At 57.5% G+C, this 21,602-nt stretch overlaps 2 protein-coding genes across 15 annotated transcripts in view; one reads left to right on the forward strand and one right to left on the reverse strand.

Moving 5' to 3' along the window:
- The first annotated feature begins 165 nt into the window (after positions 1 to 165).
- DPF1 (double PHD fingers 1) lies at positions 166 to 12,956 on the forward strand. 11 transcript variants are annotated; one of them, XM_039855156.1, is made up of 13 exons: positions 4,393 to 4,412; positions 5,055 to 5,609; positions 5,721 to 5,881; positions 5,957 to 6,064; positions 7,488 to 7,615; positions 7,868 to 7,957; positions 8,314 to 8,392; positions 8,607 to 8,738; positions 9,602 to 9,652; positions 9,746 to 9,865; positions 10,910 to 11,022; positions 11,573 to 11,684; positions 11,829 to 12,956. In XM_039855156.1, the coding sequence occupies exons 3-13, from the start codon at positions 5,857 to 5,859 to the stop codon at positions 11,897 to 11,899; spliced, it is 1,029 nt and encodes a 342-aa protein (XP_039711090.1). In that variant the 5' UTR covers positions 4,393 to 4,412; positions 5,055 to 5,609; positions 5,721 to 5,856; the 3' UTR covers positions 11,900 to 12,956. The 11 variants fall into 11 exon arrangements, with proteins under 11 accessions (XP_039711015.1, XP_039711022.1, XP_039711060.1 ...); XM_039855081.1 differs by lacking the exons at positions 4,393 to 4,412; positions 5,055 to 5,609 and adding an exon at positions 166 to 321; XM_039855088.1 differs by lacking the exons at positions 4,393 to 4,412; positions 5,055 to 5,609 and adding an exon at positions 166 to 321 and having other exon boundaries at positions 11,603 to 11,684.
- Positions 12,957 to 15,284: 2,328 nt separating this feature from the next.
- SIPA1L3 (signal induced proliferation associated 1 like 3) overlaps positions 15,285 to 21,602 on the reverse strand; it is a 217,450-nt gene continuing 211,132 nt past the window's right edge. For 3 of the 4 annotated variants that reach the window (XM_039855054.1, XM_039855069.1, XM_039855065.1), the window contains 3 exons: positions 19,968 to 20,103; positions 18,352 to 18,433; positions 15,285 to 17,173 (listed from right to left, as the gene is read on the reverse strand). In XM_039855054.1, the coding sequence (XP_039710988.1) occupies positions 17,033 to 17,173; positions 18,352 to 18,433; positions 19,968 to 20,103 (359 nt within the window). In that variant the 3' untranslated portion in view covers positions 15,285 to 17,032. The remainder of the gene's footprint in view (positions 17,174 to 18,351; positions 18,434 to 19,967; positions 20,104 to 21,602) is intronic. The other variant, XM_039855062.1, reaches the window with a different exon arrangement.

Consider the following 21,602-nt stretch of genomic DNA (forward strand, 5'->3'; position numbering starts at 1 on the left):
TAGCCAATGGGCGCGCGGTCCTCCCGACGCCCCCTGGGACGTGTAGTCCGGTCAGGGGCGCCCTCGGGCGCCGCCGCGCGCCCCTAGACTCCACGTCCCGTCGTGCGCCGGGAGGCGCGGGGATTGGCCGAGCCCCGCCCTCGGCCCGCCCCGCTCCGCTCGCGCCGCAGCCCTAAGAATGAATGAAATCGTAGCGCGCTGGGCGACAGAGCGGGCGGTGCAGGCCGGGCTGGGCCCGCGCGCGGCGGCAGCGACGCCCCGGGCCGGAGGCGGCCTAGCCGAGCGGGCCATGGCCACCGCCATTCAGAACCCGCTCAAGTCGTGAGTGTCCCCGCAGTCCATGTCCCTCCATCTCCCACGCCCTTTCCTCGCCCTCTCTGGGGAACGGGATGCCGTGCGCGGATGATAGTTGAATAGGGACCCCCGGGGCCACCCCCTGTAGCCCCCTGGGGTTGGGGGCGGGAGCCCCTTCAGGGTCACGGCGGCGCCTCTTCTTTGTCGTCGTCAGTGAAGGAATGTGGTGCGGGGCGTGCGAGGTGGCGGAGGCCGTTTCCCCACCCAGAGTGGGGGTAGGGGCTTCCCTCTCCTCTTCCTCCATATCTTCTGCTCCGTGTCTAGGGTCAGGGGCTGGGAGTTCGCACACCTAAGTCCAGACCTCAGTTTCCAGGGTCTCCACCACCTTCCCCCCCTCATTAAAGCACCTTTCTCTCTTTACCCCCTCTTTTTCCGGGGACCTCGGCCCATGCAGTCGCAGGGTGGGAACCGAGACGTCGGGGGTTCCCAGTTAGATTCCTGTTGTCTCCCCTTTTTCTCCCTCCGGGGTCTTCAGGTCCTAGGAGCCCCGACGCCCCCGTCATGTTAGACTGTGAGATCCGTCCCTCTCCCCGCCATACACATCTAACTCGAGCATCTTGCATCCTCTTGGGGACCGGATGCCTCGGGAGAGGGTACTGGGAACGCCTTCGGTCTCCGGGCATTCCCTCCCTTTCTCCCTGTCCGCGGCCCTCCTCCGTGCTTTAGCTTCTCACTGGACCCAGTGCCTGGGAATCCAGACGCCTGGGTTCGCGCCTAGCTCCCTGCCGTCTCGCCCGTCTCCTTGCCACCCTGGTTCTCTCCATCTCTCTCCCTCCCTCTCTCTCTCCCTCCACTCCTCATCCCCCCATCAACCCGTCGGGATCCCGGACTCCCAGGTCCCAGTGCTCCCCACCCCCTTCCCCAGGCGGTGACAGCGGGCTCGGAGTGACAGGCGCGCGGCCGCTCCCGCCCTCGCTCCCGGGCTGGAGAGCGCGCGCTCCCCTCCCCCTCCTTCCTGGCCTGGGGGAGGAGACGGAGGGCGAGCGCCCGCGGCGCCGCACAAAGGGGCCGGGGCGACCTCCCATACACTTTCCCCAACCCCATGCCCGCCCCGCCTTGACCTTGAGCATCGTGTGCTGGGGGGTGAGGAGAGAGGAGGGGCCCCGGAGCGCCCCGCTGGTTTCTGGCTGGGGGAAGTTGGGAGAGGAGGGTGGCAGGGGTACTTATGCACCCGCCTACACGTGTGACTTTGCAGTGAGCAAAAGAGGGCTTGGAGGGTGGGTGTGGGGCTGGTGTGAGATGGTGTGTGATGGGGACACCTTTCCGCCTCCTCATTTTAAGTCCCGCACACAGACAGATGTCTCCCCCTATGGGGGACACCCTCCAACTGGCTGGGACAGAGTTCCTGTGCCAGCTGATGAATCTGTAGGTATCCAGGCCTTCTCACTCTGACCCTGGCCTAGACCTCTAGGAGGACAGGTGTGGTGTGGCCTGGTGCAGGGACCTGGAGGCCAGAGTTAGCATTGGGGTGGGAGTGCTAGCTCCCTTCTTTGCTCCCACCTCCTGAGGGTTCTGCAGAGGCGAGGGTAGGGACTTGCTCCTGAAGCATTGTGCAAGTCTAATTCCCTTGAGAGTGGGAGGCTGGAGGGTGCAGCCCTTGGAGTTCTGATGGCCTTCAAACCTCTACTTGAGCCATTAATTCCGCCCCTAGCCTCAGTGTTACCATCTGTGAATTGGGGAATTATAACAGTTCTTACCTCATGGGGCTGTTTGATCTTTGTAGAGCACTTACTACAGAGCTTGACCCTGACTAAATGTAGTGATTATTAGTAGTAGAGACCATATTGATTTAATTTGTGGCCCAGTTTCCCATAGGGCACTAGTGGGTGGGGATAAGAGGATTGTTTGGGCAGGAGAGCGAACTGGGAGTTCAAGTGTGGGCGAGGCATCAGTGAAGGGGGTTGAGGAAAGGGAGGGAGACCCTCTCCGAGTGTCTGCGGGCCAAATCGCACTCGTGGTCAACGGTTTCCAGGAGATGATAGAGTGTCTACACTCAAGCTCTAAACTGATCATATTGTCATGAGAGTTCAGGGTGGGGCAGGAGCCAGCCAAGGTTTCCGAAGCTGGAAGTGTGGGGAGCAAGTGTTAGAGAGTGTGATGGGGGATCTGTGAGGGTGGTGGCCGGTGAGAGGAAGGTGGCAAGGGCACCCTCTGAACCGAGCTGATGGGTCAGGGGTAGGGCTTACTGTGGATGGTGTATGGAGCGGCCACTACAGGGGCCTGGAGGCTACAGTGAGCGTGGGGCTGCCAGCATCCTTGACTTACTTTCTTCGCCATCTACTCTGGACCAGATGTGAAACAGAATCCCCTCCCTCAGGGCCTTACCTGGGGGAGATGGGGAGAGTTTGTGGCAAGGGTCTAAATCTAGAAGTAAGTGTGTGTGTGTGTGTCAGTGTGTCTGTGTGTCTGTGTGTGTAGCAGTGACTCTGGTTATGGGAGGCTGGAGGGCATACTAGGCCTCTCACCAGGAGGAGGTGAGGGCATTAGGTAACAAAAGAGGTGAAGGCTAGTATGCCTGTCTCTCTGCTGGAGAGCCCCCTGGTGGACAGGACATTGGTGGGTGTTTTGCCCGCAGAGGCTCAAACCTGAACACAAAGTTTGGACTAGAAGAGCTGTGAGTGTGTGCATGGAGCAAGTGTGTGTGACCAGGTGAGTCAGCTTACTCTCTGGGGATCCCTTAGGGTAGAGTCAGTGTGGGTGACAGTGGGAGAGAGAAGATAGCAAGGCCCACTTGGGGACAGACATCTGGGGGAGTGAATCCTTCCCTCAGTCACACCTTCAAACAGCCTGGGGGGCGGGGCCGAAGGTATGTATATAACTTCACCTGCCTGTGCTTCAGAGTCCTCATCTGGAAAATGGGGGTAATAATGACATCACCCCAGAGGGTCTTTATGAGGATTCAATCCCTGTAAAGCACTTAGATCTGTACTCAGCACATGGTGGTGTTCAGTATGTTTATTCATTCATTCAACAAATTTTTATTGAGCACTTACTAAGGCCAGGCATTATTCTTCCTAATAATGGTAATAATATCACCATGTTACATCTTAGTACATAGTAGAGCCTCTGTGGGATGAATGAATTTATTGAGCACCTACTAACCTGCCAGGTACCTTTTAAAACCCTTTACTTATATTTACTCATTTAATCCTCACAGCAATAAGGTGAGACACCAGCCTCATTTCACAGATGAGGAAACTGAGGCTCAGAAAGGTTAAATAATTTGTCCAAGGTCACATGGCCACCAAATGGCAGGGCCGGGATTTGAACCTAAGTGGTGTGGCTACAGCTCTTAATTAGCACTGCTGCGGTCAGGCCTGTGAAGGGGTTGAACAGGGCGGGCGGGGTCACCGTGAGTGACAGCCCCGAATGGGACAGGATAGGGTTCTTTGGAGCTAGCTGGGAGGGGAGGGGGCGGTTTTTCTGAGCCAGTAGTCTGTGCGAGCTCTGAGATGTTGTTGGTGAGACGTTTGTGTAGGCACCTGTGAGGTGTCTCTGAGTCTCCTGGCTCCGAAGTGCGTGTGTGAGTGTAAATGTATGTGAGTATGTGAGGTGTGGGAGTGGAGTGTGCGTGAGTCTACGTGGGCGGTAGTGAGTATACGTGTGAGTGTGTGTGTAAACTGCCGTGTGTGGGCGTGCGAGTCCAGATGTGCGAGTGAGTGTACAGCCGTGAGACCAGATGAGTGTATGAGTGAGCGTGTGTGGGTGACTGTGCATGCTGCCTGGACCCCACCTCTGCACCCCCTTCCCCTCGGGGTCCCTCGGGCCCCCAGACCTGGACTACGACTCCCAGCATGGCCCGGGCGGGCCCGCCCAGCCGCGGTGATTGGCTGTGGCCCCTGTGCTCCCGCCCCCCGGGAATGAATGGATGGGCGGCCTCCGCGCCCGCCCGAGCGCTGGGAGGACCGACCCGGCGGGGACCTGCTGGGGGCAGGACCCGGGGAGCAAGATGGCTACGGTCATCCCCGGCCCCCTGAGGTGCTGCGGGCCGGCGGCAGGCGGGGGAGGGAGCGCGGGCGGGTCTGCGCGGACGTGTGTGTGTTGTGTGTGTGTGTGTGGTGACTGGGGTGGGGCCGATGGGGTGTCTGGGGGACTGTCACCGTGGGCCTGGCTGCGCGGGGGTGCGAGTGTGTGACTATGGGTCTCGGACAAGAACGGGGTCCGATGCGCTGCCTGGAGGAGCGAAGGGTGTGGGGCACTCGGAGTCCTTTTCGGTCGCTCTTCCGGGCAGGGGTCGTGTCCCACCTTGTGATTCCCGGGCTTGAGGAGAGGATGAAATGGTCCAGGGGTGCGGGAACCTTGGTAAACTTGAGCGAAGCCCACACTACCTTTGTTTTGGGATGTGGAGTATGTGTCACTTGTTTGTTGGTTTTTTTTTGGATATGTGTGGAAATGTGTTTCATTTCTTTTATTCTATACTAGGTATCATTGGATATTTGAGTCTTTGAGTGTGTGTACATGTCCTTTGAAACTGCATCATTTGTGTTCTGTGTCTTTGGATATGTAGGTATGCATGTATCTATGTGTACAGTTTTGAGTGAATGTCGGTGGATTTGTCTGTTTCTATGTTGTATATGTTTGTGTCTTTGTGTGTTTGAATATGTGATATTTTAGATGTTGGTTTCTATGTTGTGTATCTTTGTGAATGTGTGTGTATCCTGTGTGAATCTGTGATTTCTTTGTATAGCATGTCTGGATAGTGTGTGTGTGTGTGTGTGTGTGTGTGTGTGTGTGTGTGGCTTGTGTTGTGGCTTTGGATATGTGTATAAGTGCATATGTGCGTAATTTAACATTTCTTTTAACATTTGTATATCTGTATGTGTTTGGATGCATGGGTGTGTGTGTTTGTGGTGTGGTGTGTGTGATCTATTTGCCCGTTGTGTGTCTTTGTGTGGGTGATTTGTTTATGTTGTGTATATTTGGGTATGTGATATGTATTTGTGCATGGATATATGTGTGATCTATCTGTTTCTACACTGTGTGACTTGGGATAGTTATGTTTCTCAGTAGATATGTGTGTGCACATATGTGAGACATGTCTGTTTCTCCTTTGTGAGTCTTGGGATATTTCTCTCTTTGTGTGTGAATCCTGTGTGACTATGTGTGATTTGTTTATGTTGTGTGTTGGGATATGTGGGTGTATGGATGGGTCTTGGTGTATTTTTGTTTGTTTCTATATTATGTGTATCTACTCGTTGGCCTCTTTGAGCCCCAGGTGGGGGGCTCTTGGGTCCAGGAGCGACCAGAGGGGAGAGGTGAGGAGTCGGCCCACCCATTCCCGACCGGCGGGCTGGGGGAGGGGTGCTAGGCGACCTGGCGCGCCTGCCCTCGCTGACAGCCTGCCGCCCGCTCACCGCCCCTCGCAGCCTAGGCGAAGACTTCTACCGCGAGGCCATCGAGCACTGCCGCAGCTACAACGCGCGCCTGTGCGCTGAGCGCAGCCTGCGCCTGCCCTTCCTGGACTCGCAGACCGGCGTGGCCCAGAACAACTGCTACATCTGGATGGAGAAGACCCACCGCGGGCCGGGTACCCGCTGGGAGGGCGGGGGCGGAGCAGGGCGGCAGCGTGGCAGCCCCCTTCTTACAGCCCTTCTCACTCCAGGTTTGGCCCCAGGACAGATCTACACGTACCCCGCCCGCTGTTGGAGGAAGAAACGGAGACTCAACATCTTGGAGGACCCCAGACTCCGGCCCTGCGAGTACAAGATCGGTGGGTGGAGCTGCCTGGGCCTGGGGTGGCCCCCACGTGAGCGTCCGGCCCACGCTAAGTGTGTGGTGATTCCAGTGTGTGTCTGAGCATTCGCCTTATCTCTCTCCTAGCGAGGGTCTGAGCGGCTGGCTCTGGGTTTCCCTGTGTGTACCTGGGTGAAGTCCGGAGATTCTTTAGTTTTCTCTGAGCCACTGAGCTTTGGACAGTCCCTTCTCCTATGTGAGTCCATGTGTATTTGAGAGCAGAGTGGAATCTGTTGTGTGTGTCTAGGTATATCCAGTCTTTGCATCTCTCCCCTTGTGAGCTGGGGTGTATGGGAGTATCTGGCTCTGTTTCTGCCTGTAGGTTCCTGAGTGTGTCCGGATGTGTCAGTATCTGATTGTGACTCTTGTCATTTGTAGTGGAGTTTATCTAAGTGTCTGGGTCCCTTTCCAAGTGTTTCTAACTATATTAAAAGGTTGATTTCCTCCCGTGTGCCTAGTCCATTGGGGGATCCCGCTGCTCCTGGATGTGTCTGGGTATATCAGGGTGTCCTCCTGCCTCTTCCCCTGAGCGCCCAGACGCTTGGCATATCTGGGAGGCGCTCTTCCCTTAGTGTCTGGTGTATTAGCTGTTTTTCTGCCCACGTGTGTTCGTCCACCAGAATATCTGGCCTCGTCACTTCTTGAATGTGTCCAGTACTATCAGAGTGACTGGCTGTCTCTCTTTCCTGTCCAGGTATATCCATGGGTCTGTGTGAATCAGGGTGTCTTAGAGTGTCTGCCTGGCTGTGTCTTCCTGGGTGTGTCTGATGACCTCAGAGGGACTGTCTGTCTCTTCTCTGTGTATGTCCATGTTTATCCATCTGAGTGATTCTCTCTAGGTGTGTCTGTATCTTCCCCGTGTTTGTCCAGGTGTGTGGTAGGGTCTGGCTGTGTTTTCCTCTTGTGGGTCTGGCTATGTCTGATGGTCTAACGGTCTCTTTCTGGGTGTCTCTGGGTGTCTCCGAGGGTCTGCATGTGTCTCTTCCATGTGTCTGGGTGCATTTGAGTGTCTGGATGTATCTCTTCCTTTGTCTGGCTGTCTCAGATGATCTGTCTGTGTCTCCCTTGTGTATGTCCATGTGTATCCTGTTTGACTGTATGAATCTCTCCATATTCGTCCAAGTGTAAGTGAGGGTCTGGCTGGAGTGTCCTCCCTGTCTCTGGGGATATGCAAGGGTTTGGCATGTCTCTTCCCAAGTGTGTCCAAGAGTCTGGCTGTGTCTTCCCTGGGGTCTGAGCATCCTTCCCAGTACGAGTGGTTCAGTCTTTGAGTCTGTGGCTGGTTGAGAGTGGGGGAGCCTCTTCCCTCCTGCAGAGAGCGTGGTTCTCCCACCTGGGCAGTTTGACGGGTCTTCCAGGGACAACTTCCCCACTTGACCTCCCCGTGGCCTTGTCTCCAGACTGCGAGGCGCCCCTGAAGAAGGAGGGCAGCCTCCCGGAAGGGCCGGTCCTTGAGGCTCTCCTGTGTGCTGAGACAGGGGAGAAGAAGATTGAGCTGAAGGAGGAGGAGGCCATAATGGACTGCCAGGTAGGACCACCCGCAGGGGCCCCGGCTGCCCGCTCACCCCCGCCTCCCACCCCGGCACAGCCCATTCCTGCTCCGAAACACCGCCTGGCTCCCTTTGGGCATCCGAAGTCTCCATTCTCCCACACTGCATCTCTTTGGAGGACCTTCTGACTTGCCCTGCCGCCCCCAATCTCCAGCTCTGCCCAGAACCTTCCAAAATCAGAACAGTGTCCCCCATTTTTTGACTCCAATCTCCCTTCTCCTGGTGCCCAGAAACAGCAGCTGCTGGAGTTTCCTCATGATCTCGAGGTGGAAGACTTGGAGGACGACATTCCCAGGAGGAAGAACAGGGCCAAAGGAAAGGTATCTCCCCACCACGCCTCCCCTCAACGCAGACCCCATTCGCTGTGTCCATCCTTCCCCAGTGTGACCTCATTTAATCCTCAGAACAGCTTGAAGGGTGGGGAGATCTTATACCCATTTCACGGATGAGGAGACTGAGGCTCAGCTATTTGAAACCACCTGCAAACCAGAGTTTGTATGGGGGGAGGCGGTTAGAACTACCTCTGGTCAGAGAGAACCGAACCTCGTGAGGTTAGGGGAGTCGCTCAAGGCCCGCAGCCAAGAAGCTGCGGAGCTGTGGTTTGGCTTTCAGGCCCCGATGATGGACACTCGCTTTCCTCCGTTTCTTGGCCCCTCCCTCCTGACTCTTCCCCCAGGCATATGGCATTGGGGGTCTCCGAAAACGCCAGGACACCGCTTCCCTGGAGGACAGAGACAAGCCGTATGTCTGTGATAGTGAGTCCTTCTGAAGAGGGGGAAAGAGAGAGAGTGGGGCCCACAGACCTGTCCTCTCCTGCCACGCCCCCACCCCCATCCCGGTACTTGACCCTGGTCGGGGGATGCGCAGGCCTCTGGCAGAGGGAGAGGGAGGTGTGATCTCGGAGGCCAGGGTAGAGTTGGCGTGGGCTGGGAGGGCTGACCAGCCATCCCTGCTCGCTCTGCTCTCCAGTCTGTGGGAAACGGTATAAGAACCGGCCGGGGCTCAGCTACCACTACACCCACACCCACCTGGCTGAGGAGGAGGGAGAGGAGAACACTGAGCGCCACGCCTTGCCCTTCCACCGGAAAAACAACCATAAACGTGAGCAGGCGGGCGGGCTGCAAGGTGGTGAGGGGCCCTGGGAGGAAGGGGGCACGTTAGACATTTCTGGAAAATCTCCAGCTCAGTGGGCCCCTCCCCCCACCGACCATGGGGATGCTGGCTCTGGGGTTGCCATGGCACCAACCATCTCTCTCTCTCTCTCTCGCTCGGGGCTGGGCGTAATATTTCTGGGTCTGATTTATTGTTTCAATTAGAGCTTGGGGATGGGGGTGATAGATGACTCTCCTCCCTCCCGACCTCCCTCTCTCCCTTCCCTGCTAAGCTTTGGCCAAGGGGCAGGGTCTGTGGCCTGGGAGCCCTTGGCATCTGCCCATGCCAATCCCATGCCAACTCCAACAGCTGAGGGATGGGGGAGGGCTTGGAGGGAGCCTCTGCTCGTGGAGAAATCGTCTTCCCACCCATCCCTCGGCGGGAGAGGACAGACTCTTTATCCTAGTTACGCTGCACACCCAGGCACTTGTGTGTTCAGAAATTTTCTTCTGAATGTCTGTTTCCACACCAGATCTTGGCCAGTCATATCTAGCAGTTGGGGCTCAGTTGGGGGTGGCTGTCCAGTAGAAGTGTGTATGAGCAGGAAAGTGGGGGACTCTTCCTAAAGCTGCATTTGCCAAGTTTTTACCTAATAAAGAGGACATGTCATTTGTTCTCAAAGGGATGGGAGGTCCTGATGAGAATTATTTGCCCCCCACCAATTCTCTTTTGCTACTGGTCTCAGCTCAGGGTAGCTGCTCTCGCAGCTCCCCCAAGCCGGGACCGAGGGGTCCACCCCTGGGGCTGAGGCTGGGAGCAGGGTGGAGACTTGCCTATGGTGAGAGCCCCTCTCTCTGTCCCTCCACCCCCAGAGTTTTACAAAGAATTGGCCTGGGTCCCCGAGGCACAGAGGAAACACACAGGTAGGGACGCCTCCCTCTGCCCCGGCTTCTGCAGCAGCCTTTGCCTGGGTGCCTCCGCCAGCCCACGCCAAAGCCCTGCCTGCTGTCTTTTAGCCAAGAAGGCCCCTGACGGCACTGTCATCCCTAATGGCTACTGTGACTTCTGCCTGGGTGGCTCCAAGAAGACAGGGTGTCCCGAGGACCTCATTTCATGTGCCGACTGTGGGCGATCAGGTGACACCCCCAGCTGAAGTTTCTGGGGGTTGGGGTGGAAAGGACTCCAGGGTCCAAATCTGGAGGATGGGAGGCGGGAGAGCAAGGACTGGGGTGACTCAGCGTGTCCCAGGGGCACTGAGAACCAGAAGTGGGGGTGGGGGGCTGACTCAATTGCTGAGGATTATGCGAAACTGATTCTGGGGTCAGGGAGGCTCTGGGAATAACGGGATGTGGTTGTCTCGGCGTTTCGGGTAGTGACATGTGCTTATCACAGTGGGGGTAAGTGAATGCTGGTTGCCAGGGCGTTGTGGGTAGTGGGCTGTGATGGTGAGTAATAATGGGTTGCCACTGCCTGGGTACTATGGATAACAGAGGGTGCCTGCCATGGAGTTGCGGTTAGTCGATGTGGTTTCCCATGGTGGAATTGTGGGTAATGGACTGTGGTTGCCTCAGCCCAAGGGGTAATGAATTGTGGTTGTCATGGTATCACGGGTAGTGTAATATGGTCGTCATGGCAACTGTGTGTAGAGGAATGTAGTTGTGGCACTGGCGGAGTGGGATGACTGGCAGAGTGGCATTGTGCAGTATTGCTCTGAACAGTTTGGTGGCTGGGGCATCCTGTGTAATGGGCTTGGGTTGCAGGGAACCAGGGTGTGGAGACCCCGCTGTGGATGGTGGTTGCCATGGCATCATGGCTGGGAGAATGTGGTCGCCACGTTATGTGGTTACCTCCGCACAGTGTTAACAGAATGTGGTTGCCCGGTGTTGTGGGTGGTAGAAAGTGGTTGCCACAGCACTGTGGGTAATAGAATGCGGTTGCCATGGTGTTCTGAGGAGCAGAGTGTGGTTGCCATGGTGGCTGGGTGGGAGACTGGTGGCCACGGCAGCACTGCTTGCAGTTTGGTCCCTGGGCGCCGTGGCGTGGTCGGGGGAGGCTGTGGGCCACAGAAGCTCATTGGCCTTAGGAGCCAGGGCTGAGGGCTGAGCCATTTGTTGCTCAGGGGTCGGCAGTCACCAGGGGCCTGATGACCCCTAACCACATCCCTGCCCCTCGGCCCCCAGGACACCCCTCGTGTTTACAGTTCACGGTGAACATGACTGCAGCCGTGCGGACCTACCGCTGGCAGTGCATCGAGTGCAAATCCTGCAGCCTCTGTGGGACCTCGGAGAACGACGTGAGTGCGCCCCACCTGCCTGCCCTGGGCGCGTCCCCAGGCGGCCTCCCCACTTGGCACCTCTGCCTTTGCCAGTTGGGCCTAAAGCCTTTCCCCGGAGCCCCTGGTGACCACTGGTAACCTGGATTATTGTTATTGTTAGTGGCCATTCATTGAGCCCGGCACTTAATCTTCATCTCTCTGACTCCTCCCAACCACCCTCTGAGGTAGGTGCTCCTGTTCCCACGGCACAGAGAGGGGAAATGACTTGCCCAAGGTCAGCCAGCTTTGGCAATGGTACAGCGGGGACCTGAACCCATGTCCATTGCTTCCAGAGCTGGCATCAGACCATCTCAGCGTCATTTTAAGTGTTCCACAAAATCTTATAAAACCCAGACCACAAATGGACGGGCCTCAGGGATATTTTGCTTGGCCGAGGAGGGTTTCGCAAAGATCCCGTGGTGCAGAGACCTCTGGGAGCCCTTCTTGTGGAAGGGCCCGTCACCCCCAGCCCCTTTGACTGGCCCCTGCCCCAGCCCCCCACCCCGGTTTCTGGTGCCCATGCCCCCAGGGTGCCAGCTGGGCGGGTCTCACCCCCCAGGACCAGCTGCTGTTTTGCGATGACTGCGACCGGGGTTACCACATGTACTGCCTGAGCCCCCCCATGGCGGAGCCCCCAGAAGGTGAGAGAAGAGGTGGGCATGACATGGGGGTCGGGGCTTGGAAAGCCGTCTTCCTGCTGACGAAGACTGTGCCCTCGGATGGGAGGGGTCGGGTAGCCCTTCCCGGATCTGCACCCAACTCCTGTCCTCTGGCCGCCCCCACAGGGAGCTGGAGTTGTCACCTCTGTCTTCGGCACCTGAAAGAGAAGGCCTCTGCGTACATCACCCTCACCTAGGCCTGGCTCTGGCTCACCTGGACCTCTGGGGTGGTGCTTGCCCACCTGCCCATCGGAGCACCTCAGCTCTCTCCCCGCTCTTAATGCCCCACAGTGGGAGGGGAAGGGGAAGCCCGAGGGGGGCTGGGCCACCCCCTTCCCTCTGTGCCAGTGGAATGTTTGCCCTGTGGGTTGGGGGGCTTGGCAGGGCCCCTCTCCCTACCTTCCTCCCTCCCTATCCCTAGGCAAATGGGCACCAGGGGCTTCTGCTCCCCTCAAAGCCATACCCCGCCTCTAGGCGGGCACGAGGGATGCCAGCCCAGAGCACGGACCCAGCCTTTTTCTAAAGAAAAAGTCAAAAAGTTAAAAAAAAAAAAAAGAAAAAATTAATATATACAAAGAGTCCTATAAGGCCTGGCTGGGTGGAGGGGGCACTGCTGGGCACATCCACTGGCCACCAGTCTATGCCAGCTTCCTGCCTGGCAGCCCCTCCCCCCAGTTTCTGGAACTGCAGCTGTCCCACCTCCCCACCCCAGGTGGGCACCACTCCCCCCTCACACCCAGGGCAGGCGGGTGTGGCGTCCACCCCTCGCCCCCTCTTGGTGCCCACCGTGGATACTGCATGATGTGAACCATGGTTTTGAACTCTGTTCCTGCCCGCTCCCCGAGAGCCCCACCCTGCCCTCTCCGTGCCTGCCAAGGCCTCGGCGTCACCTCGCCGGTGGGGCAGGCAGGCCCCTGCCCAGCGCCCGCTGGGATGAGAAGCACAGACTCTGCAATGGACTAGCATTTCCTCCTCCCCTGCCCTGACCCCCGCCGGCCAGGCCGGGCTGCCCCCTGCCCCCTCGCTGACAATTTTAGGGGGACGAGGGGGCGTGATTGTTTCTCGTGGTTGTGTGTGTTTGTTGTTCGGGTTCAAAAAAGGGAAATTGAGACTGCAAGTGGGTGAGGTGGTGGCGTTGGGGGGTATCCCCCAATCCAGGCATGCCCCCCTCTTGTAAACGAGTCTCCTTTATTGCCTGCCTCTGCTGTGAATTAACTTGTTCTGTGTATTAAACTGGGCCTGATCCCTCTGCCACGACTGCCTCCTTCTCCAGGCTGGTTTGGGGCATCCCCGAGAAGGGGAGACGGGGCCTGGTTGGGGGAGAAGCAACTGAGGTTAACAGCCGAAGCCGGCCCTACCTTCATCTCCCCCTGCACCTCGCCTTTCTCTGGCTTTGTCCCACCTCCTCCCTGCCTTGGCGGAAAGAAGAGGGGGATGGGGTGGAGGGGCTCCGCCCCCAGCCAGCCATGTGGTTGCCCTGGCAACGACTCCTGTGCTGCAGCTGCAGTGGAAAGCTGAGAGGAGGGAGGCGGGGAACTGGGGGCTGGGGGAAGGGAAGGGATAGAAAGACGAAGACAGCCAGGCCCTCCTGGGCTGGGGTAGGGGGTGGGGTGCCAACGGCACCTCATCCTAGGCGAGGACATCACCTGGGGCTCCCCAGCCCCCCAAGAGCAGCGGTGAAGGGGCAGAGGAGAGAGAGCTAGGGACTCAGGGACATTAGTTGAGAGGCTGGGGTTTGGATGAGGTGGAGTGAGGAAGAGGGGACCAGGACACAGATCAGGAGAGAGAGACAGTCACGAATTTATAGAGAATCAGAAAAAGAAAGACAGCAAAAGATCTGGAGAGAGATGTAGATGAGGAGAGCCACAGGAATTATGGGGGAAGAGGACAGAAAAGAGATGGAGATTTAGTGGAAGAGAGGAAATATTAATAAAAGACAGCACAGACATTGGAGAGAGAGGAGGAGGAGGGAGACGGTGATGTGGAGAGAGGCAGAGAGGGAGGCAGAGAACCAGAGTGCATAAATCAGGACAGAGAAAGTAAGAGGAGAAGCACGTTTGGAGAGAGAGAAAGTAAGACCCAGAAACAAAGTCTCAGGACAAGGACACGAGATGAGGTTTCAGGGGAGAGAAGGACACAAAGTATTTAAGGGGACAATAGAAAAATCTGGAGAGAGCCAAAGGAATGAAAGGGTTCAGACAGCTTGGGTGAGGAGAGAGCCAGAGATGGGGCAGGAGGGAGAGACTGGAGGCCCCGTGAGGGGGGCCTGCGGGAGACGGGGGGCGGGGGGATGAGGCAGAGGACACTGAAAACTGGGGCAAGGCGGGGAAGGGACGAGCAGGGCACAGTTCGGGCGAGACGGAGGGCTGGCACGTGCGCGTGTGAGTTGTGGAGTGTTGGAAGTTGGTGTGTCACAGGCGCCAGCAGAGGATGTGAGAACAGCTTGTTCCCCAGCTCCTGGTGGGGGCAGGGCAGCCGGGGTTGAGGATGGGGCCTCAAGGAGGGCGGGGACAAGGAGAGTGTCTGGAACTCTATAATTTTTAGGAGATGTGGAAATAGCTGGTCCACCTCATCTGGAAAAAAGATATATACTCATTTCAGAAAGATCTTTTTGTGTCTGTTGGGTAGGGGTGGGGTCTGAGTCAGAACCATTAGGTTTTAGCTCAGAGGTGAACAACTCAATGACAGGTAGATGGGCGAGGTGGGCCAGAAAGACCACCCCCCACCCCCCCACCCCCCTCAACCCCCGCCCCTTCACGCCCAGCCTTGTCAGAAGGTTGGGCTGCTCAGATCCAGCCTGAGCCAGACGGAGGCCAGACCTTGGGATTTTCATGTGGAATTTTGAGATGTGGAAAATCAGCTGGACCCTGATCCCTGGGGCCAAATTGCAAGTGTCCACCAGGGCAGCTGCAGATCTGGGGGCGTGAGTCTAAGAGCCCTCAGCTGGGAGGGCCCCTCGAGGAAGGCCTGGGCGGGGGCTGAGGTCGCAGGATGCCTGTGTCTTTCCAGGACACCTCCGCCTGGCTGCGCTCCCCCACACCCACCCCACCCCTGCCCGGCCCTGGAAGCAGGGGCGGCTTCCACACTGAGGAGCTGACTTGCATTGGGGAGGGGCAGGCTGCAGTCCTGGGCGACCACCTAGAGGCAAGGGCCCTCAGTTCTGAGATTTGCTGCCTCTGGGAGTTACGCTGCAAATCTGGCTTGCTTTATGTACACTTTCCAGACTTTAAAAAGTTGAGCACTAATTCTAAAACCAACACAACTCCATGGGCCAGGCCTGGCTTTCAGGCCTCCCGTATGTGACTTCTGAGGTAGAAGCTCTCTCTTTTTAACTTATGGACTTTTTACATTCTGATGTTGAATTTCTGTCATTTAGATTTCAAGGAAAAGAAGTCTGCAAGGCTGGCATTCCTAGTTTTTCTAGTTTTTAGGAGGGAGGAGGAGGAGGAGGAGGGAGGAGGGTGGTGTGTGTGTGTGTGTGTGTGTGTGTGTGTGTGTACACACCAGGAGGAGGGGGCTGACACTGGACCACACCCTCTCGTCAGTGACTCCAGGCAGCAGCTCAGCAAGTGAACACACAAACCATTTCTATGAAACGTTTATTTTCTTTGAAACCTCCAGAAACATGCCAGAAAATCTCAAGATGGGGGTAGAAAACAAAAAAGACAATAAAGAATAAAAAATCCAAATGAAAGAAATCGACATATGAAAAACCCTGCTGCTATCTTCAGTGAGACAGAACCCCAACCTCAAATTAAATATGTTTTGCAGAGATCCTTAAAAATTAACAGGAAACAAAACCAAAAATGAAAATTTACACTTGTCAATGTACACGATTAGGTCCCCAAAATGATTAGAATGATTTGAAGATATGAGGTGACAACTTAAAAAGTGGGGGGGGGGCCCAGGTTAGGTTCTGAGGAACGGGGAGATGGGGTGGTCCTGGAGAACCGTCCTAAAGGGAGGCCTGGGGGGAGGGGCAGACATCACAGTAGTTGGCCAGGGCTGAGGGCCCAGCAGGCCGCCTTGCAGCCCCATGCACAGCGGCCAGGGCGGGGCGAGGAGATGGCCACCGGCCAGCCCACCCTGACTTTGTCCCTCTGAGTCCTGCTGAGCACCAGCCCCCGGGGGACATGCCTCGGTCCTCACTTTGAGGTTGACGCCACACAGTGAGGCCATACAGACTTCTGGTGCAACTCTACATGAAAAAATAAATATATATATATATATATTTTGTTTGTTTTGAAAGGAAAAAAAAGAAACTGCTCGGTGGACACCGCAGTTCCACGCGGCTGCCCGGCCCCGCCCCTTACGCCGCTGTAGGGCCGGCGTCTCCTGCGGTCTGCACAGCAAAGGCTCCCTGGGGAGTGCGGCGCGGGTGTCGCGGGTGTCCCAGGTCTGCCCCTCCGTGGGGACTGCGTGAGGGCAAAGGGAAAACAAAAGCGGAGCGGAGATGAAGGCTGTTTCTCTCCAGCCCTGACCCGGGGGCTCCGTGCGCCCCTCGGGGTGCCTGGAAGAGGCCGTGGCTGTCAGCCGCGGCTGGTGGCCGTGGCGGCTCTGCCGCTGGGCCTGGCGGGGCGGGAGCTCGAAGGCGGAGGGGCCCAGGCGCTGTGGCCTCCGGTGGTTGAGGAGCTGATAGAAAAAGACTGTATAAACGGTGTGCAAATCGCTGCCCCCTCAAAGCAGCTGACTGTGGATGCTGCTGCGGTTTCCCCTCTCCATCCTGGGACACCCTCCACCCCCCAAAATAACTGACGTTCTAAGAAAGTGCTCCTGACTGCTTTTTGGAAGGATGGGATCGGGAGGGGATGATGTCTGTGCTTCTCGGAGCTGGTGCACCAGGGACTGAGCGCCTTCCCATCTCCACAGGGGCCCTGACCTCTCTGGCTGCTGTCACGCTGTGACAGCTCATGCAGGGGGGCTGGGCCCTACAGGCCCCAACTCTGTTGTCCGAGGTGAGGAAGCCTGGTTTCTGAACTCCTGGAGCAGACTTGCTCCTGCCTTCCCTCTCCCCCTCCTACAGCTCCTGATGGCTTGGTCCTAGGAAGAGGCTAGATGGGGCTGGCAGGATGGGCCCCTGGGACTGGTGTGGCCAGGGTCTGGCCCCCAGGGACCAGAGATGACCAGTTCAGAGGGAGGCCTGAGACCATGTCACCCACTGAGGCTCGAGGGCCATGAGCAGACTGCAGCTCACAGCCCCGGTGAGGCCTCCCTCAGGTTTCTGTGTCCACGGGGGTGCGGTGGGGCCCTGGTGGAGTGCCTTGGCCACACCTGCAACCAGGAGTCCCCAGCTGCCTGGGCGGAGGGGCAGGGGCGGCGGCCTCCCCACCTCAGAGTTCCTTCTCCCTGCAGAAGATCTCGGCGAACTTGCGCAGCTGCTCACTGGCAGCCTGGGACTCCTCCTGCAGCCGCTGGTTGTTCTGCCGCAGGCTGGCCACCTCCGACTGCAGCACCGCCTTGTCCTGCTTCTCCTGTGGGGGTGGGGTGGGCATCAGGGGGCGGCCAATGGCTCCCCAGGGCCTGTGAGCCAGGGCTCGGCTGTGGTTTACAGCTGGGCTGCCAGGGTCCAAAGCCCAGCTCTGCTTCTTGACAGCTGGGTAACCGCGGGCAAGTTATGTCATCTCTCTGGGCCCCGGCTGCCTCAACTCTAATATGGGTGGTTGAAAGGTTTCCCTGAAGTCACACATGTCACCCTCAAAACCACCCCAGGACTTGGGGAAACCCAGCCCCACACGGCAAATAGTAGCTGGGGTATGGACAAGGGGCTGCTTAAGTGGGCTCCGCCGCCTCCCTTGCAGGATGACATAACCCTCAGAGGTAGTGACTTGTCCAAGGTCACGTTAAGTGGTGGGGTAGGATCTGAACCTGGGCTCTGTGATCCCTTGTGATCCCTGTGCTTGAGACTCGCATATTATATGCTGCCACGTTGTGCCTTTTACCCCAAAGTATATAAACTGACAAGTAAAAGTCTCCTCTGCCCTTATTTCTCCTCACTCTGCCACACCCTGGAGATAAATACAATAACTCAACTGTTGCCTCCCAGGGAGTCCTCTGGATGTGTTAAATATTAAACGCCCATGGATGTTACACTTTATTTTTTAAGCATGATGATGTCCTAGAACAGTTCTACAGCTTGTTTAGTTACTTACTAGACTTCTTTTGTATTCGAGTAAAGAGAGTTCTGGGATTATTTCACTTGGCTACAGAACGTCCTGCTCATGCGGGTGGCCCGTCATTTATGTCGCGCTCTGGGCAGGGGCAGCTGCACGGGCTCCACCGATTCCTGCCAGCAGCGCGGCACTGAACGTCCTTGCTCACGGCTTTCTTTATGCTCATGTGTGAAACTGTGCGGGACAGATTCCCACGAGTGGGACTGCTGGGTCGACACGGTGCGCAACGCCATTTCTGATATTGTCCAAATGCCCCCCCAAAAAGGTTAGGCCAGTTTATTCTTGTGCCAAGGATGTGTGCTCACCAGCCTTCGGCAGTGTCACCTCTTGCTCTTTATTCATGACTACCTTCGAGGCTGGGTGGCCTCCCTGAGTAGAAGGGGCGGGAGGGACAGGTGCCTCGGCCCCGCTGTCCCCGGGTGTCTGGGAAGCGGATGGGGCAGGCGCGGGCTGCCCGAGGCGCTGCCCGGTGGCCTTACCTTCTGCAGGTCCGTGTGCAGCTGCTTCAGCATCACTTCCAGCTGGTACACCTTGCCTGTCAGATCCAAAGGCGGCTCCTCGCTGCAGAGACAGCGGACAAGGTCAGGCCCCTCTCATCTCCGGGGTTCCAGGGAGGCCCCAGGAGTGTGGAGGAGAAGCTCTGGGGGAAGTCAGAAGCCGGCCCTCCTGGCCACGCTCCACCCAGCGAGGACACCTGTGCGTGTGGATGGGGTCACGGGAGCACCAGGCCCGGTGACGGCTGTGCGTGTGCCTGCCCTGGAGTGCGCCTTCCGCAGAGGACGGGCCGCGCGTGCTTAGAGAGAAACTGATCCTATGGGTGACCCTCATGTGGCACGAGACGACCCGTCCCACAGACATCCACGGTGCCCCTGCCAGGCCTGTGCACTGTTCCAGCACACGAGGCACGGTAGTGGACGAACCAACGTGAGGGCCCGCCCTGTGGACGGGACCAACAGAAACAGGACTGATCTGCGCAGATTGTCCAGCACTGGGCCTGCCGGGCCCATGCAGAGAGTGGGCAGCCCCTTCCTGCAGGAGGCTCCACTGCGCGTGGTGGGAGGCAGGCGAGGGGGGTGGGCTGCAGCAGACGAAGGGAGGCTAGGCGTCTCAGCCCAAGGAGAGAGGACTCGGCCCTCTCGCCCCCTTCCTTCCTCCAGGTCCTGGATCCTGGGGACCAGCAGCTGTAGGGGGAGGTGGGAGGCAGGTAGAAGGTGGCCAGTTCAGGGGCGACGGGAATCCAGGAGCGTGCCCAGAGGCCGCAGGTCCCTCCATTTCCACTTGCACTGTTCCGGCCCTCGCCACAGCGGTGGCACCATCTCTAACTGCCGAGCTTTTGTAATTACTGTCGGGCTGCATTTTGGTGGAGGTTGTGTCCTGAAGCCAGTGTGGGAAGCAAACAAGAGTCAAAATGACCCTGAAAAATCGATCGCTTACACTGCCCACAAGGTCCAGGGCATGGCACGGGCCTGCACGGGGAGATGTGCACACGAGTGTGAAACGCGCTATTTACATCCATGACTTGCAAACATGCCATTTCCATTCTCTCTCCCTCTTTTAAATTTTATTTCCTGCCAAGACAGTGCAAAGATGACAAATGCGACATGTCTGTCGCTGTCCTCCTCCCTCTGCCAGGAAGCCTGATGAGGGCAAGGTTCCCATCTCAATCACCCCCAGGTCCCCAGAGAGCCCAGCAGGGACTTGCTAGGGACGAGGTGAAAGGTGAATGTCAGGTTAAGATTCGCACCGTTTGGGAACGTGCAGAGGAAGTGACCCAGGAGCAGACAGAGGGACGACGGGGGCACAACTTAGCGTTTTTCAAAGCTGGAAGTGAAGCAACTGTGGGTACTGATTACAGCATGTGTACACCCCACCCTGAGGATGGGGCTGCCTCTGACCAGGTCGCTGCTGGGCCCAGTGCCCAGAGAACTCCAATCCGTGAGGTGAGGGAGGAGCCGCTGCCCAGCTACTGCAGGCAGGGTGGCAGGTGACCTGCAGCAACTACTTGTCACCCGGGTGTCTTTCTTGCACTGCGCAGGCCTGCCGCCTGCAGGGACTCGGGTTGCTGGGCCCCTGGGTCCTCCCAGGAGAACCTTACCTCATGGTTGGGGTGGTCCTGGGGGTCGGGGGCCCCCTCTCCAGGCTCAGGTGGCTGTGGACAGGGCTGTGTGCAGGTGGCACATCCGGGCTCAGGGCTGGGTCGTTGAGAGAGAACAGCGAGACGGCTCTTTGCACTGGCGGACAGAGAGGAGACGGTCAGCAGGGCGCCAGGTCCCCGCGTGACGCTCTTCTGCACGCCCCGCCCGCTCGAACCTCGACCAAGCCCCCGTCACACGGGCACTGTGGGGGAATTCTTGCCATACAACCCAACGAAATGACGAGTCGACAAAGTGCCATCGCGATTCTGAGTGAGCCTCTAGACACAATGACCCGTTTCAACAAAATTCAAGGGAGAAACAAGTTAAATGACAGTGTGGGGAAGTAAACAACCCAGTTCAGAACCTGGCCCGTTCTCAGCACAAATGACCTGCTTTCATCAACAAGGAGATGGCAGGAAAAAAACGGCCCCAAGTGGAGGGGCTGGGGCTCTGGGACGAGTACGTGAGGGTTCACTGCACTCTGGTTCCAAGAATGTCTGTGAAATTCCAAACGCAGACAGAAACACGACACAGCACCGTGGACGCCGAGGAGAGGAGGGAAATCGCGGGGCTGCTGGTGGAAGCGGACGATGGGTCCCCAGACACGCTGCGGGGGGGACCGTTAGGGGATCTTTCTGTAAAGGCGAGAACTGGCGGCAGCCCCGATGCACCAAGGAGCCGCCAGCTCAGTGAGCCCAGGGATACGTCGCCAACAAGGGGATGTGAGGGGGGGTGAAGACCCAGGAGTGGGCCTGCGTGAGTGCCCCAAGGGACGGGCCCGCCAGGAGCCGAGAAGCACGTGCTGGACACGCACTGCCACCGGCAAAGGCGGCTCCTGATCAACTGTACGTTTCTCTGCTCGCAGGACAGACCAGTCAAAACGCTTCACTCAGATCCCGCTGACACCTGGCCGCATTTATTCTTTCTCGCTCGTGTCTGCGCGTGCGCACATTCCCGTGAGAGGGAACTGCCAGCATCAGGGGAGTTTGCTACACTTCTCCAACACGCAAGGACACTCTGGAAGTTCACATTTATACAGGACGACTGTCTTGAAATCTCCCCAATTCTCTAAATAATATCGTTTATAGCTGTTGTTTTCTATCTTGGATTTAACATCTATTCTCTTTGAAAATATTTTTCTATGAACAATTTCACGCATGCCCCACAGCAGAGAAAACAGCACCACGAGCCCTCGCAAACCCGCCATCCGTTTCGACAATTCCCAGCAGACTGGCTTCCTCGCCTGCCCTTCCTTTGCTTTTTCATCCTGTAACACTCCTCTCTGCTGAGGTTTAACTGACAGGAAATAAACTGCACATGTTGAAAGTGTCCAGTCTGGCCAGGTGGCCGAGCCTCAGTTTCCTCGTCTGTAAGTGGGAGCCCTAATCCAGTCCTCAGACTGGAGACCGGAAGAGACGCTGTCTGTGACGTGATGAGGCACCGGCTAGAGGGGATGCTCCGAATGTCACCATCTCCGAATGTCACCATCATCGTGGCTGTGGTCACCCCTCCCCCGCCCAGCCTGTGGGGTCTCTGGAGGTCACACCCACCTGCAGGCTGGGCCTCTGCCTGGCAGCCACCGCCCTGTGGTTCCC

Source organism: Pteropus medius, unplaced genomic scaffold (assembly GCF_902729225.1).
Source record: "Pteropus medius unplaced genomic scaffold, Ma_sr-lr_union100, whole genome shotgun sequence".
Taxonomy (NCBI): domain Eukaryota; kingdom Metazoa; phylum Chordata; class Mammalia; order Chiroptera; family Pteropodidae; genus Pteropus; species Pteropus medius.